This window comes from Trachemys scripta, chromosome 14 (genome assembly GCF_013100865.1).
Source record: "Trachemys scripta elegans isolate TJP31775 chromosome 14, CAS_Tse_1.0, whole genome shotgun sequence".
Lineage (NCBI taxonomy): Eukaryota > Metazoa > Chordata > Testudines > Emydidae > Trachemys > Trachemys scripta.
In genome coordinates this window covers 8,762,869-8,779,943 of record NC_048311.1, presented here as the reverse complement: position 1 = coordinate 8,779,943, position 17,075 = coordinate 8,762,869, and the positions used below count along the sequence as shown (strand labels likewise).

Below are 17,075 nucleotides of genomic sequence, written 5' to 3'. Positions count from 1 at the left end.
TGTAAGATGGTACATTTCTGGGGTGCAAGGCTGGGGAGAGATGGGGGGGGGGGGGAACTGGCTGGAGCCTCTCCATTGAAGGTTCATGAGTGGCTGGGAGATTATTCATGTAACTCAGTTGGGTGTGTCCCTCCCTGCATATGTCTGTGTAAGTGCAATGTCTGTCAGAGGCTTGTAGCTTAACATTAGCATCACAGTGTGAGAGGGATAACCCTCCAAGTGGCACCCCGTGGACCCCTCACAATGCTATATCTTGAACTGAAGTTATGGACTTCATGGAGGAGTCACTGGCTGGAATTTTCTGGCCCATGTTATGCAGGAAATCAGACTAGGTGATCATAATGGTGCCTTCTGGCCTTAAATCTATGATTCTATGAAAGTACATTCAAAGTGCTTCCTGGCCCATCATTTGGATTATGTCATAAGAACACAGAATTGGACGGGACTTCCTGGGTCATCGAGTCCAGTCCCCACCTATCACAGGCAACCATGTCACTCTCTTGTCTTTAAATTCCCCCACTTACTCCCCTCTTCCACCACAAACACAAGTCCTTCACAATTTAGACCTCTCCTCCTATCTCTTCTGATGCCTTCTTACAAAGTTGACTCTTGCCTTCCTCCGCCAATGATCCCAGGCTCCATCACCTCATTCTCTGATCATCCCTTTTGTGACTTTTTAAAGGCTGCCCCTTACACATGGGAAAAGCTCTTAGTCACAACCTATAAACCTTGTCATCCTTTGCATCCCTGCTCGAAACTCACCTCTGCTGTGGTGCATACAGGAAAGTACAACTGGATAATGGTTAGGCAAGTGGGAAGCTGTGATCACTGCTCCTGACTGGCTAAGAATTACACATTGTACTTGTTAGTGTCTCTGTTATCCCCAACCAACTTGCTTGCTTGTCTCATGAACCTGTTTCTTGTCTTCTAGACTTTTGGGGGATATGGACCGTTATTTGCCATCTGTTTGGACAGCTCCCAGCCCAATGGCACCATAACCAAGGGTGGCTCTTGTTGCTGATGCAATATATGTTAAATCATAGCAATAATAATATTCCAGACAAAGTTGTCCATGTACCGTAAATACTCTGCTATTGTGTATAGAAGCCTCATAAACACTGGAAGTGATATGATAGAAATTGAAGGAAAAGAGCAACGGCTAGTGTGGCGAGTGCTTTCTTTCACTTTAATATTACAGCTGCCATTGTCTACAATATAATTAAAACCCCGATGAAGGGAAGATTGGAGTTTGTCAATAATATGTTCACTATACAAACACATTGATTTAAAAAAAAAAAATAGAGATGATGTTAGCCACAGCCTGTGAACTTCTTATTTTCTCAGAAAAATTGCTGCATTTAAAGGTAACAAATCTTTAAAAGCAGAGAAAGGATAATGAAAGCCCTTATTTGTATGAATAATAAAGAACTTAAAAACTGACTTTGGGAAAATAAATAAGGATTAAGAAATATAGATTATAGGATGGTGTCACTACAAGGCAGGGCCGATGGGGGGGGGGGGGGGGCCAGTACAAATTACCAGGGCCCGGCGATCCGGAAGGGGGCCCGGCTTCCCCCCCCCTTCTCATCGGTCCTGTTTAGCTGGTCCGCCCTTGCTGGGGGGCCCAAAACATTTTTTTTTTCACCGGGGCCCGAACCCGCTCTCAGCGGCCCTGCTACAAGGACAGAGTTAAGGTTGTTTTGGTAGAGCATTTGCTTATGAAAGTGATGGATTGTGCACGTGTGTAGAAATGGTCTGGGTGAAGATTGTGCTTTCTATAAACTATTGAATCATTGCTGTGTCTGACATTATTGCAGATTTGTTCATTTCCAAATGCTTGGTTTGTGGTTGTTACGCATAAACAAACTTAACCATTGCAAAATGCGGTGTTTTTGTCTTTTACCATGAAAGCTTAGTTGTGATTCTATAGTTAAGGTTTAGTTCAGTATTGCCATTAAAGCAGACATGCAGCCATTTTGAAATGTATGAAGTACATGGCATATTCTTCCCAAAATTACAGCACTTACTCTTTGAGTCCAGAATAAATTTTCTGGGAATTTACAAGTCAGTCCATGAATTAGTTTTTCAGTTAAAATTTTTGTCCTGGATGATTTTAATAAGGGGATAATGCAGACCCTTCATACTTTGCATATAATTGACATCTTTGACTACTTTTGAAGAATTTTCTTGAGGGCTAGTGATCATATATGCCATTCTTTATATTGGACCTTTTTCAAAATGGCAGTCCTCTCCCACTGTTTTCAATAAGACTCAAACCAAATACTGCTTTCAGGGGAGATAGTGTCCCCATTCTTCAAGATGGTCTGCACCTCCCACTGTTCCCAATGGGATAAAGCCAAACTTCCCTAAGAGATGATATTGGTGCCTTATGCTGTTAAAGGTGTCCAGGAAAAGTAGCATGTCTGTGCATACTAACTTATAAACAATCAGAAAACCCATTAAAACAAACAAATCAATCTTATAAGATCATCTTTATATAGTAACTTACCCTGTGTCTTCCAGTTTTGATCTGGCTATTCCCCAGGAGGCCACAAACAGAACTGGAATAACTGTTGGAAAGAAAAAGGGCAAATTAGAACCAGACATGTTACAGCTGTGTCTGATGATCCTACATACAATGATTTCATTCTTTTCGGGATCATTGCAACCCTTAGAAATCCCCAGTGCCAACTGACAGAGTTCATTATGCTGTGTCAGCAACGCCTATTACGTCTGACAAGCTTACTATACTTAACACACTGTTTTCATAATATTTATCCATACAAAGTGTCTTGTAAGGTATCAAATGAAAGATGGTGACACACTAGTCATTAATATCATTGTGAAATATATGTACTGAGACTATATAAGGAGTTATGTATACCTATTGAAAATATGTTTTAAAATCTGTAACAAGGCAGAGTTGACAAACAGGAATTCTGACAGATAAAGCATGTCTTTGATATAAATTAAGGATTGAAAGTCAGTACAATGGAAGCTCCATCAGCATACAGAACCCACGGGGGATGCAAAATCAACAGGGAAGAATACACTAAAGAACAAACAACTGGGGTTCACTTCAAAGGGCTATAGATGGGGGACAAGTAAGACATTCTGTGATCCATTCATGGAAGAAACTCATGGAAAGGTATGGGATGTTCATGACAGCTTTGATCCTAGTTTTGACTGAAAACCAGCAGCTCTGTCAAAGACTAAATCTTTGTGAGAAAATCTACTTTATTAAATAGGAAAGGTAACCATTAAGAAGTGTAGACCTAGAATTGTGTTTTGTTTTTATATGTGTAAACATTTCAGTTTCAATTTATTATCCTTATTCACTATCTCTTAAAACTTAACCTTTGATAATAAATTTATGACTATTTCACTAGAAATATATATCTGTGAAGTATTGTTATAAAGGACCTGATTGTGAGTTGTACCAGTTGAGCTATGTGCACACTGTCTCATCAGGCACATCTTACCTGGTAATTTCTGTGAGTGTCCAGTGACAAAGGCTGGAAACTGCCGGGAGTGCTCTGAGGACTAGGGGGTTGGTGTAGGTTAGGGTGACCAGATGTTCCGATTTTATAGGGACAGTCCCGATTTTGGGATCTTTTTCTTATATAGGCTCCTATTACCTCCCCACCCCCTGTCCCGATTTTTCATACTTGCTGTCTGGTCACCCTAGTGTCGGTCTATCACAAGCTCACACAGAGGGTAAGGTCTGCAGAGACCTGGAAGTCAGTGCTTGAGTGTGGCCAGAAGCTGTTAGTTTCAGGGAGCTGAGCTACAGCAGGCAAGACAAGACTTTTTCATAACAAGGGCAGGTAGTGGCAAAATACTTCACAACTCTGTGTACACCCAGGGAGCATTACAACCATCTCAGGAAATTACACAGTGAGATTCTCTCTATTCAGCACTGGTGAGGCCACATCTGGTGTATTGCATCCAGTTTTGGGCCCCCCACTACAGAAAGGATGTGGACAAATTAAAGAGAGTCCAGCAGAGGGCAATGAAAATGATTAGGGGGCTGGGGCACATGACTTATGAGGAGAGGCTGAGGGAACTGGGCTTGTTTAGTCTGCAGAAGCGAAGAGTGAGGGGGGGATTTGATAGCAGCCTTCAACTACCTGAATGGGGGTTCCAAAGAGGATGGAGCTTGGCTGTTCTCAGTGGTGGCAGATGACAGAACAATTAGCAATGGTCTCAAGTTACACTGGGGGAGGTCTAGGTTGTTATATTAGGAAAAACTATTTCACTAGGAGGGTGGTGAAGCATTGGAATGGGTTACCTGGGGAGGTGGTGGAATCTCCATCCTTAGAGGTTTTTAAGGCCTGGCTTGAGAAAGCCCTGACTGGGATGATTTAGTTGGGGTTGGTCCTGCTTTGAGCAGAGGGTTGGACTAGATGGCCTCCTGAGGTCTCTTCCAACCCTAATCTTCTATGATTCAACTTTCTTGTGTCTTTTGTTGGTTACATAACAAAGACAACATGAAGACACCTCACAGACAGAGCTGAGTCTCTAAATATACACAAACATGCCAGGCCTAGCTACATACACACTGCTGCTCTGAGTGGGTTCTAGAAGCTTCAGACACAGAACACAGTGAGTGCCACTAGTAGCCTCACAAATTATTTAAAGGAAAACAACCTTGTTCCTGGGTAGGTAATTATAGCACCTCTGTAGTTTTGACCTATTCTTCAGTGGAGCTATTCTGGAATCATTTTCTTATAGCTATTTCTTAGCAATCTGTGTTGCTTTCTCTGATAGTCCACTCCCTTTTGGGTGGTGGGGGCTGAAAGGAATATGCTTGAAATGTATCCCAAAAGCACACAATTCTGAACTGTCAAACTGTAGCCTCATTATCAGTGACTGTTTCTTCCCATTGTCCAAATGAAAAAGACACCCTTTACATTTTTTATGTCCTGATCACTTGTGAATCTAGTGAGAAGTAGATTTTTTTACTAATATAGAAAAATTATCGATGGGTCCCAGATTGGTATGATCCTTTGCTTCATACAGCACTAGTGCTATTAATATCCAAGGCCTTCTGGAAGATGCTATAGATTTGAGATGTTCTTTGAGTTGCATCTTTGTCATTATTTTGCATGGCTTGTATGGTTCCAAACTGTTTTTTTGGTCCTGCCCGATGCCAGGTATAGTAATCAGTATCAAGAAAACAGTTGTCATGTCATGAGGTACCAATAATCCACCTAAAATCTATGTCAAAAAAGAAGCTCTGGACAATGTGGATCACTTCTGCTATCTCGGCTCAATTCTTACCAGCTCATTTAACATTGATAGGGAACTTGATAATGGAATCGAGAAAGCTTCTGTTACCTTTGGCAAACTTACCTCACGTGTTTGGAATAACAAATTGCTAACCCTGAACACAAAGTTGTCTGTTTATCAGGCTTGTGTCCTTATTACCCTCCTTTATGTTTGTGAAAGCTGGGTTATGTACTACAAGCAGGAGTGGCGATTGAACAGTTTCCATCTCCACTGTCTTAGAAAAGTCCTTGAGTTACTTGGGACCAAAGGATCACCAATAACAAGATCCTTGAGAGAATGGGGAGGATCCTTGAGAGACAGCCTACTGTTTATGCAGACTGCGCTGGACATTCACAGGCTCTGCTAGCTAGGACATGTGGAGCGCATGCCTCAAGATCCTCTGCCAAAGGCTGTGCTCTATGGTCAACTTAAGAACTGCCTGCAACGCAGAGGAATGCCAAAGCTCCAAAACAGCAACAAGGTCAAGCAAGGCCTCAAGAAATTCAGCATTCCCACTGACCAACTGGAAGAACCCTGCTCACAACTGCTCAGTCTGGAGAAGCTGGGTCAAGTCTGGTGCAGTCATCATGGAGAGCCACCAGAGAGCCCAGGCGGAGGTCCACAGGCAAGCCAGGAAGCAGAGTGTGCTCCAAACTCCATCTGATGAGTGGACCTGTAGCCACTCTGGGAAAGTGTGCTGCTCGCCCATCAGGCTCTTTTCCCATACCATTGCTAAGCACCAATGATGGACTGACTTTGTCGCATCTCCTTTCATCTGTCAAGATGTTGGACGGCCATCATAGGCCTGGTCACCACCCTGATGTTAGGGCTGGTTCCTGGCATTCTGTGGGGCCCTGGTGTCCCTTAGATAGCCGTTCCAATATGTTGTTCTTCAAGGACTGTGGGACCATCATACAGTTGCCACAGGTAAGCAGTAGTTGATTACTATGCTCTTACAAATTTGTGCCTTATTTTCAATTAAAACTTTTCTGACTTCAGTTTATGGCCATTGGATGCCATATGCCTCTGCCTGCTAGATTAAAGAACCCTCTAGTATGAGCATTCTTCTCTCTCCATAAGTACAGTAGAACCGCATTTATCCAACCCTCCATTAGCCAGCTTTCCATATTAACCAAACAAGCAGTTCACTCAGGTCCAGAAGCAGGCAAACTCTCCTGTGGCTGCTAGATGGTGCTGCAGCCTCACACTTTCTCATTCTCCAGATTATCCAAATTTTTGGTTATCTGATCTGACCCTGGTCCCAATTAGATCAGATAAATGAGGGTCTGCTGTACTTAGAGGTTGTGATCAAGTCACCTCTTTAATGTCTCCTTCATAAACTACAGAAATTGAGTTCCTTTAGTCTCTTACTTGAAGTCAGGTTTTCCAGATTTTGTATTACTTTGATGAAGCAGAGACACTGCTCACCAGCACAGTAGGGGTTAAAGAGAGCCTTTGGGCCCAGCTACCCCTGCCCCATTATACTTGCAGTCAATACCAGGCCTGGAGGAGGGAGAAAGGGAGGGAGCCTGGCTCAGTTTGGGACTGACTGGTGAAGGGGCAGGATCTAGCTGTCTCCCTGCCTGAGACACAGGAGTACTAGCCTGCCAGCCAAGGCAGCCATCTGGCAGTAAGCACTGTCTCCCCAGCCAAGGGACACTGCAAAGTAGATGTAGGAGTCTCTGGCACTGGAGATAACTGAGTGAGCAAAGCTCAGAGACATTGTGGGGTTTGGCTTCATCAACTTGTGCCTGCTCCACCTGAAGGAGTATGGAACCGCAGTAGGGCACTGCCCAAGATCCACAAGAGGGTGCTATGGGAGGCAAGCCACCCAGTGAACTGGACTAGAGGTGCCATGCCTCAAACTTAACAGACATTGGTGGGAAGTAGCCCAGGGCAGTGGATTTGGACTTCCTGCTGGGAGGGCTCCCCCTGTTCAGGGGTTGGGACCCGGTGGAGAGAGAGGCTCCGGGTCCCCCTATTCTCTCCCACCTTAAAGACTGAGGCTCCTCAACCAAGCCAGGGGCTGAGAGCCCAGCGCTCCTACAACTGGGCCGCTGAAACTCTCCAAGTTCCCTGTTACAATCTTCTTAGTAACTTTCCTCCTCCCACTCCAATTTTTCAACATTCTTTCTAAAATGTGGATACCTGAACTGGAGACATTCAGTAACTGTTCCAATTGCAAGCTCTTTGGAGGAAAGGATTAGAATTCAAAATTATTTTGACCAACTGGAGTAATGTTCTGAAATAAATAGGATGAAATCCAATGAGAACAAATGCAAAGTACTACACTTGGGAAGGAATAATCAGTTGCACAAATACAAAATGGGCAATGACTGCCTAGGAAGGAGTACTGCAGAAAAGTATCTAGGGTTTATTGTCAATCACAAATGGAATATGAGTCAACGATGTAATACTTTTGCAAAAAACCCAACCATAATTCTTGGATGTATTAGCAGTAGTGCTGTAAGCAAGACACGAGAAGTAATTCTTCCACTCTGCTCAGCATTGATAAGGCCTCAGCTGGAATATTGTGTCCAGTTCTCGGCATCACGCTTCAGGAAAGATGTGGACAAATTGGAGAAAGTCCAGAGGAAAGCAACAAAAATGATTAAAGATCTAGAAAACATGACATCCGAGGAATGATTGAAAAAATCGGATTCATTTAGTCTGGAGAAGAGAAGACTGAGAGGGGACGGGATAACAGTCTTCAAGTACATAAAAGGTTGCTTTAAAGAGGAGAGTAATAAATTGTTCTCCTTAGCCACTGAGGACAGGACAAGAAGTAATGGGTTTAAATTGCAGCAAGGGAGATTTAGGTTAGACTTTAAGAACTTCTTATCCTGTAAGGGCAGTTATGCACTGAAAGAAGTTACCTAAAGAGATTGTGGAATCTCCATCATTGGAGGTTTTAAAGAGCAGGCTAGACAAACACCTGTCAGGGATGGTCTGAATAATTCTTAGTCCTACCTCAGCGCAAGGGCTTCAACTAGATGACCTACCAAGGTCCCGTCCAGCCTACTTTTCTATGATTCTATGACTGTGACCTCTGGATTTAAAAGAATGAGCTGCTATTGCTTCAGGTAAAGGACCAGGTCTGTAAGCTCAGAGGTAGTAGCAGACTCATAAGCCTTCATAAGTGGAGTAGCCACAGCAGTGGTTATAGTGCCACCCAGTGAGCATGGATTAAAATTGTATCTTCTGAAGTCAATGTAAGTCATACAGAAAGAGAAGTGTAACATTCTGTCATTATAATTTCTCATCACTAATTTAGGCCCGGAATTGTGTTGCTGAGCATTACGGTTCCTAACATTTAGGTGGCTAGAAAATCACAGGAACACACAGCCGTCCACAAAGCCTGAGTTAGGGGGGGAGGGATAGCTCAGTGGTTTGAGCATTGGCCTGCTAAACCCAGGGTTGTGAGTTCAATCCTTGAGGGGGCCACCTAGGGATCTGGGGCAAAATCAGTACTTGGTCCTGCTAGTGAAGGCAGGGGGCTGGACTTGATGACCTTTCAAGGTCCCTTCCAGTTCTAGGAGATAGGATATCTCCATTAATTTAATTTAGGTGCTAGGCTCCCAATATAATGAATGGGGAGAGATAGGTGCCTAAGAATGTGATCCACAAAACTAAGTGCGCTATATGGGGAGCCACCTAAGCTAGCCAATGAGAGATGCCAACAAGAGAGGTGTGTCCAAAGCCCCACCCTTCTCACACAGTTGGGTGCCTAAGTCCAGGCTGCAGTGGGGTGCTTATCTCTGCTAGTGATTCACAGTTGGGAACCCCTCTCCTGGAGTTATGTGGCTCAGGCACCTAAGTCATTTATTTTGAGGATGAGTTAGGCACCTGCATCAGTCCACACAAAACAGCTGGAGGAGGAGCTCTCCCGTTGGCATAACAAAACCACCTCCATGAGTGGCAGAAGCTACGTCAGTGGGAAAAGCTCTCCCAACGACATAGCACTGTCCACACCGGTGCTTATGTCAGTGTAATTTATGTCACTCAGGGGGGTGGTTTATTCATATCCCTGAGTGACATAAATTATGCCAACTTAAGCTGTAGTGTAGACATAGCTTTAATCCAGTGGTTAGAGAACTAAAGAACATAAGAATGACCATAGTGGGTCAGACCAATGGTCCATCTAGACCAGTATCCTGTCTTCAACAGTGGCCAGTACCAGAGCTTCAGGGGGAATGTATGCAACAGGGCAATGCTGAAGAGATCCATCCATCTTCCCCTCCCAGTTCTGGCACTCAGAGGTTTAGGATTGCCCGGAGCATGGGGTTGCATCCCTAACCACCTGGACTAACAGCCATTGATAGACCAATCCTCTTGAACTTATATAGTTCTTTTTTGAATGCAGTTATACACAACATTCCATGGAAGTGAATGCCGCAGGTTAATTATGCTTTGTGTGAAAAAGTACTTCAGCTTGTTTGGATTAAACCTGCTGTCTATTAATTTCACAAGCTGACCCCTTTTTTGTATTGAAAGGGTAAATAATACTTCTCTATTCACTTATTCCATACAATTCATGATTTTATAGACTTCTATCATATCCCCCCTTAGTCATTACTTTTCTAAGATGAACAGCCTTAATCTTTTTAAGGCTGTCAAGTAATTTTAAAAAATAATCACGATTAATCGCAGGATTAAAAAATAATAATCGTGATTAATCGCATGATTAATCGCACTGTTAAACAATAATAAAATATGGTCTATTTAAATATTTTGATGTTTTCTACATTTTCAAATATGTTGATTTCAATTACAACAAGAATAAAAAGTGTATAGTGCTCACTTTATATTTATTTTTGATTATAAGTATTTGCAGTATAAAAAAAAAGAAATAGTATTTTTCAATTCACCTCATACAAGTATTGTAGTGCAATCTCTTTATCATGAAAGTTGAACTTACAAATGTAGAATTTGTAAAGTAAAAAAAAACTGCATTCAAAACTAAAACAATGTAAAATTTTAGCACCTGCAAGTCCACTCAGTCCTACTTCTTGTTCAGCCAGTCGTTCAGAAAAACAAGTTTGTTTACAGTTGCAGGATATAATGCTGCCTGTTTCTTGTTTACAATGTCACCTGAAAGTAAGAACAGGCATTCTAATGGCACTGTTGTAGCCAGTGTTGCAAGATATTTACGTGCCAGATGCATTAAAGATTCATATGTCCCTTCATGCTTCAACCACCATTCCAGGGGACATGCATCCATGTTGATGACAGGTTTTGCTCGATAACAATCCAAAGCAGTGCGCACCAGTGCATGTTCATTTTCATCTTCTGAGTCAGATGCCACCAGCAGAAGGTCGATTTTCTTTTTTGGTGGTTTGGGTTCCGTAGTTTCCGCATCGGAGTGTTGCTCTTTTAGGACTTCTGAAAGCATGCTCCGCACCGTGTCCCTCTCAGATTTTGGAAGGCACTTCAGATTCGTAAACCTTGGGTTGAGTGCTGTAGCTATCTTTAGAAATCTCACATTGGTATCTTCTTTGTGTTTTGTGAAATCTGCAGTGATAGTGTTCTTAAAATGAACAACATGTGCTGGGTCATCATCCGAGACTGCTATAACATGAAATATATGGCAGAATGCGGTAAAACAGAGTAGGGGACATACAATTCTCCCCCAAAGAGTTCAGTTACAAATTTTATTAACACATTATTTTTTTAACGAGCCTCATCAGCATGGAAACATGTCCTTTGGAATGGTGGCCAAAGCATGAAGGGGCATATGAATGTTTAGCACATCTGGCACATAAATACCTTGCAATGCCAGCTACAAAAGTGCCATGCAAATACCTGTTCTCACTTTCTGGTGACATTGTAAATAAGAAGAGGGCAGCATTATCTCCCGCAAATGTAAACAAACTTATTTGTCTTAGTGATTGGCTGAACAAGAAGTAGGACTGAGTGGACGTGTAGGCTATAAAGTTTTACGTTGTTTTGTTTTTGAGTGCAGTTATGTAACTAAAAAAAAAATCTACATTTGTAAGTTGCACTTTCACTACAGTACTTGTCTGAGGTGAATTGAAAAATACTATTTCTTTTATCATTTTTACTGTGCAAATATTTGTAATAATAATATACACTTTGATATCAATTACAACACAGAATACAATATATATGAAAATGTAGAATAGCATCTAAAATATTAATACATTTCAATTGGTATTCTATTGTTTAACAGTGCGATTAAAATGACGATTAATCGTGATTAATTTTTTATCGTGATTAATTTTTTGAGTTAATCGCGTGAGTTAACTGCGATTAATCAACAGCCCCAAATCTTTTTATAAAAAAAACTATAATCTTTTTGTTTCTCCTCCTATGTAAGCTGTTCCATATTCTTGATAATCTTTGTTGAGCTTTTCTGAATCTTTTCTAGTTTCACTCTATCTTTTTTGAGATGAGGTAACCAAAGCTGCACACAATATTCAAGGTCTGGGTGCACCACGGATTTAAATAGTAGCTGCATAGTTTTTGTCTTATTTTTCTATCCCTTTCCTAACAGTTCCTAACATTGTTAGCCTTTTTGACTGCTGCTGTGCATTGAGCTGAAGTTTTCAGAGATCTAATCACAATGACTATAAGATCTCTTTCTTGAGTGGTAACTTCTAATTTAAAGCCCAGCATTATATATGTGAAGTTGGGATTATTTTTTCCAACATACATTACTTTGCATTTATCAATGTTGAATTTAATCTGACATTTTATTATCCAGTTACCCAGTTTTGTGAGATCTTTGTAACTCTTCACAGTCAGCTTTGGACTTAGCTTTGGAATAATTTTGTAACATCTGAAAACTTTGCCACTTCACTATTCACTGTCTTTTTCATATAATTAATAAGTACATTGAACAGCACATGTCTCAGTACAGATCCTTGGGTGATCCTGCTGTTCATCTATTTCCATTGTGAAAACTGACCATTTATTCCTACCCTTTGTTTCTTATCTTTTAACCAGTTACTGATCCATGAGAGGACCTTCCATGGTATCCCATGACTACTTGCTTTGCTTAAGTGTCTTTGGTGAGGGTCTTTGTCTGAAAATCCAAGTACACTATATCGACTGGATCACTCCGGTCCACATGGACAACCTCAAAGAATTCTAGTAGATTGGTGAGGCATGATTTCCCTTTACAAAAAACATGTTGACTCTTCCCCAACAAATCATGCTTATCTATGTCTGGTAATTCTGTTTTTTACTATATATTCTACCAGTTTGCTCAGTACTGAGACCTGTAATTGCCAGGATCTCCACTGGAACGCTTTAAAAATTGGTGTTACATTGGGTACTTTCCAGTCATCTGGTGCAGAGGCTTGTTCAATTCCCCCAACAATGAGAGAAATGCTTTGAACAGGGATCCCCAAACCTCTCAGAAGGGTACTGTAGCCATTGAGTGATATGATACTCTGATATGGTACTCCATCTGTCTCTCCTGTTCCACTTTGGATAAAAAACTGAATAGGTAATGAAGCAGGGGGACTGGACCTTGGGTCTCCCACCTTGCAGGTGGGTGCCCTTAGCAGGTTATAAAGTCATTCTCATTCTCTTGCCGATTGACTTTTTAAGTATTTATACACCATGGAAAAGCTTCAACTGGAGAGACTGTGGGAACACCCCATAGCTCTGTGGTTTCAGCATCCTCCTGAGAGTGGAGAGAGACCCTGAGCCAATCCTTTCTTCCCATCAGGTAGAAGGGGGAACTGAACCTGTGTGTCCTGTAGCCCAGGCAAGTGTTCTAGCCACTAAGCTAAAAGCCCCCACCATCTCCTTCTCTTGGAGCAAGATTTTGAATGGGACCCAATCCAGTAGGTGGCCTCTGAGCACATCTACTGGATCGGGCCCCACATGTGAGAAAGGCACTCGTCTTCCTGTCTTCCCCATGTTTGTGGACCACACTGGGGATTAACTGGGAGACAGGCATCCAGGCACTGAGAGGGAGACAGCGGCATGCATGCCCAAAGGGAGAAACATAGTTACCTAGAGAACTTTTACTCTAAACATTCAGGTGCTGAGTGAGTTTAGGCCCCTATAGGGTTAGGGGGCAGCTGAGTGGGAGCTTTATGGACTGCAGTGGAGCCTAGGTACCTTTGTTGATCTGGGCCTTACTCAACCTTGAAACCTGCCAATGCGTGATATAAGCTATCAACATGTGGGACAAATGATTGAAATGCAGAACATTGTTGTATGTCACAGCACAGCTAATTGATTATGCATTTTTAAGTATAAAACTTGTTTTAAAGGACGTTTTCTCACCATGTGAATTAAATACATCAATTTTTTAGAAAAGAAAATTGAAAAACCAAATTCTGCTGTATGCAACCATAACGTCTCCTCTACCCCCAAAGGTAAACAACAGGGCTTGAGCCCTTGACCTTTAGATAGGGAGGTCAGACTTCTAATTCTTAAGCTGATATAAAGCCATTGATTGTGAGGCCAGAAGGAACTACTGAAACTATCTAGTCCAAGGGTGGGCAAAAGTTTTGGCCCGAGGGCCACATCTGGGTGAGGAAATTGTATGCAGGGCCATGAATGTAGGGCTGAGGCAGGGGTGTGTGAGGGAGTGCAGGATCTGGGAAGGGGTGCAGTGTGCAGGAAGGGGCTCAGGGCAAGGGGTTGGGGTGCAGGAGGGGTGTGGCAGGAGGCTCAGGGCAGGGGGGTAAGTGGCTCAGGGCAGAGGGTAGGGATGTGGGGTGCAGGAGGGGTTTGGGGTGTGGGCTGTGTCTTGGTGCCGCTTACCTCAAGCGGCTCCGGGGTGGCAGCAGCACGCAGTGGGGCTAAGGCAAGCTCCCTGCCTGTCCTGGCTCCGCGATGCTCCCGGAAGTGGCCAGCATATCCGGCAGTGACTCTTGGGAGTGGGACACGTGGCTCCGCCATGTGCTGCCCTTGCCTGTGGGTACCACCCCCAAAGCTCCCATTGGCCACCGTTCCCCATTCCTGGCCAGTGGGAGCTGTGGGGGGCAGTGCCTGCAGCTGAGGGCAGCGCACGGAGCCCTCTGTCCCCCCGCCCCAGGGACCGCAGGGATGTGGTGCTGGCCACTTCCGGGAGTGGGACGGGGCCAGAGCTGGCAGGAAGCCTGCCTTAGCCCCGCTGTGCCATGAGGCTGGCAATCCCGCGGGCCGGATTGAAAGCCCTGATGGGTGCGGGCCGTAGTTTGTCCTCCCCTGATCTAGTCTGATCTCCAGTAATACCTGCATCAAGCCTGTGACTTATTAAACCTTAGTAACTAGTAACAAAAAAGATGTCATACCCTTTATCAAGTATTCATGAAACTATACATACTGAAGAACTATACACAGTGATTTCATACTTCATGTTGCTTTATTACATTTTAAAAAGAGGTCTGAATTTAAGAAACAATGAGACAGTGAAAATATTTTGTTAACATGATGTTTTTTGAAGAAATTGTAACTGAGGTCAGATTGTCTGCTTTCCCTGGCATTACCAATTCACAACTTACAACAAGCAGTCCAGGTTTAATCTCTAACTCAAAACACACTGAGAATTTCATCATCCCATTAAAATAGAAATGCTGGTGCCACTTCAACTATGCTAGCCCTACATTCCATTATAATGTGCAGACACAGAGTGACTATATGAAATGGAGATTTTTTGGATAAATGTCATAATATAATGATGTGTTAAATGGAAAATTTGGAATTGCTTTAATACTTGATTGACATACAGAAAGTGTGTGAATGGATTTTCTGCTTCTTTTATGTACTGGAACATTCTTGTTCTGAAAAAGGGGATGATACCAGAGTGGTGTAATCAGGTGGGGGGAGGAATAGTGGGACCCAACCAATATCTTGTGGAGGCAAGATTGTGGCCCACCTATGTTCCTCCTGTGCACATAAGCAGGGGGAGAAGGTGCGAGTGGAATACAGAGGGGAGGCTGGAGCGAACGCCGCAGAGCATGATATCAGGCTGGTAACCAGGGAGAAGCCAGCAGATCTTGGCTCAGAAACCTGGCCCAGAAGAGGGGCAGGAGCATGTGTACCAGCTGCAGGTGCAGGCAAGCCTGCCGATGTGGGGGGAAGGGGCAATTGCCCAGGGGCCTGGGAGATTTAAAAGGGCCCAGGGCCCCTGGCTGCCACGACAGTTGAAGTAACGGCAGCGGTAGCTGGGAGCCCCACACCCTTTTAAATTGCCCTGGGGGGAGGGCACAGGGCTCCTACAGGCGCACATGACTGCTCAGCGCTCCGTGCTTTGGAGGGCCCTGCAGGCCGGTGCGGTCAGTCCCGGAAATAACAGTATTGTGCCCTGGGCCCCGCCCCACCATGGACGGCCCTGGCCCTGGCCCTGGCCCTGTGGCCTGGAATTGCTCTCAGTGGGCCTAGGTGTGGGGAATGGGACAGTGCACTGGCACCTGGGCAGGAGCAGGAGGACATTGGCGCAAAGGGTGCCAGCTGCCAGGGGCGGGGACAAACTGGTCACCAGGTGCCAAGGAAGTTCCATAGGAACAGCAGTAAGAACTACTGGGATGCCCCTTTCCAGCCTGAAGCCAGCCCCTCTGCCCAGTCTCAGTAATTTCCCTGGCTATCCCTCCACGCCCCACATGCACAGGATGCTTTCCTCCAGTCCCCGGATGTTACCAGGGAATTTACTAATTTCCAGTGTGTGCAGACACATACTGAACATTACATATTATGTTGTTACAAAGTACATTATGATCACATGATCAGTTCTGGACACCTCATTAGCATAGGGAAGTTAACAAATTTCAGGGAGTTCAAATAATCAGCTTTTCTCTTTCTTTCACAAAGTACCAAAACTTTGTTTACCTATCATTTATTTTCTGATATAAAAGAAGACAAATAACTTATCTGAAATTGTTTACTTACCCCATCCTATCACAATATATCTTTGCAGCAGTAGGCTTTCAGAAAGCACAGCAGTCCCCAATAATGTGTGGAGATAAATTCCTTCAACTAAAAGCCAAAAACAATTTGCACCAACAAAGTAATGCAAGAAAAACTGGGAAGTCCTGCAAATGGTTAAAATCTGCAGAAATAAGACATCAGGAAGTATTTAATAATAGTAATTAATTACACATTGTAGTACTCTAAAATCTCTGAAAAATACTGTTGCTCTTATGTCATAGTTTATATTATTTAAAAATTAACAATTATAATAAATATTTGGTTCAGTCAGACACCCTTCTGCAGCTTTAACTGAGTTGCTGCACTTCCATGATGAGGTCCCAGCTGTATGAACATTGGGAATAGAAGCAAACCTGTGATGTCATCTACAGCCAAAACCAGCTAATCAGAATATATATTTGACTCCAACATGCTAAAAAACAGTGTGTGAGTGTGTGTTTGTGTTAAAAACTCTGTGTGTGTGTGTGTGGGGGGGGGGGAGGTGTATGTGTGTGTGTAATTCCAAAAATACAACCAAGCGCCTCATGTGGGCCAGGCATGCTGTGGGGATTCACACACACACACACACACACACACACCATGATTTCTTAGAAGAAGACGCCGCATGACTAACAGGAAGCTTGGGGAGGGACTGGACCTCTCTGTCCTTGTCTATGAAGAAATGTAGGGAAATCTCCTTCTACTGGTGCTGGGACGGACGCCGAGCCCTGAGCAGGGGGCGGGGCTTGGCTGATCAAGGGGCCCATAAAAGCGGCCGCCCAGCCAGGCAGCGGTACAGCTGCGAGCAGCGGCAGCAAACAGGGCTGCTAACAGGGGAGTTTGAGAGGGAGTCTGCAGGGGGAGGTAAGAGGGGAGGCAGGAGGGCACGGTGTGGTGTGTGCTCTGAGTCCACAGGTGCTGTGGGCAGGGAGTGC

At 43.7% G+C, this 17,075-nt stretch overlaps 1 protein-coding gene across 1 annotated transcript in view; it reads right to left on the bottom strand.

Moving 5' to 3' along the window:
- The window catches only part of GLP2R (glucagon like peptide 2 receptor), a 121,201-nt gene that overhangs the window by 45,121 nt on the left and 59,005 nt on the right, over positions 1 to 17,075 (bottom strand). Inside the window, exons 7-8 of the mRNA XM_034790523.1 lie at positions 16,123 to 16,282; positions 2,510 to 2,570 (exon numbers count right to left, since the gene is read on the bottom strand). Coding sequence (XP_034646414.1) covers positions 2,510 to 2,570; positions 16,123 to 16,282 — 221 coding nt within the window. The remainder of the gene's footprint in view (positions 1 to 2,509; positions 2,571 to 16,122; positions 16,283 to 17,075) is intronic.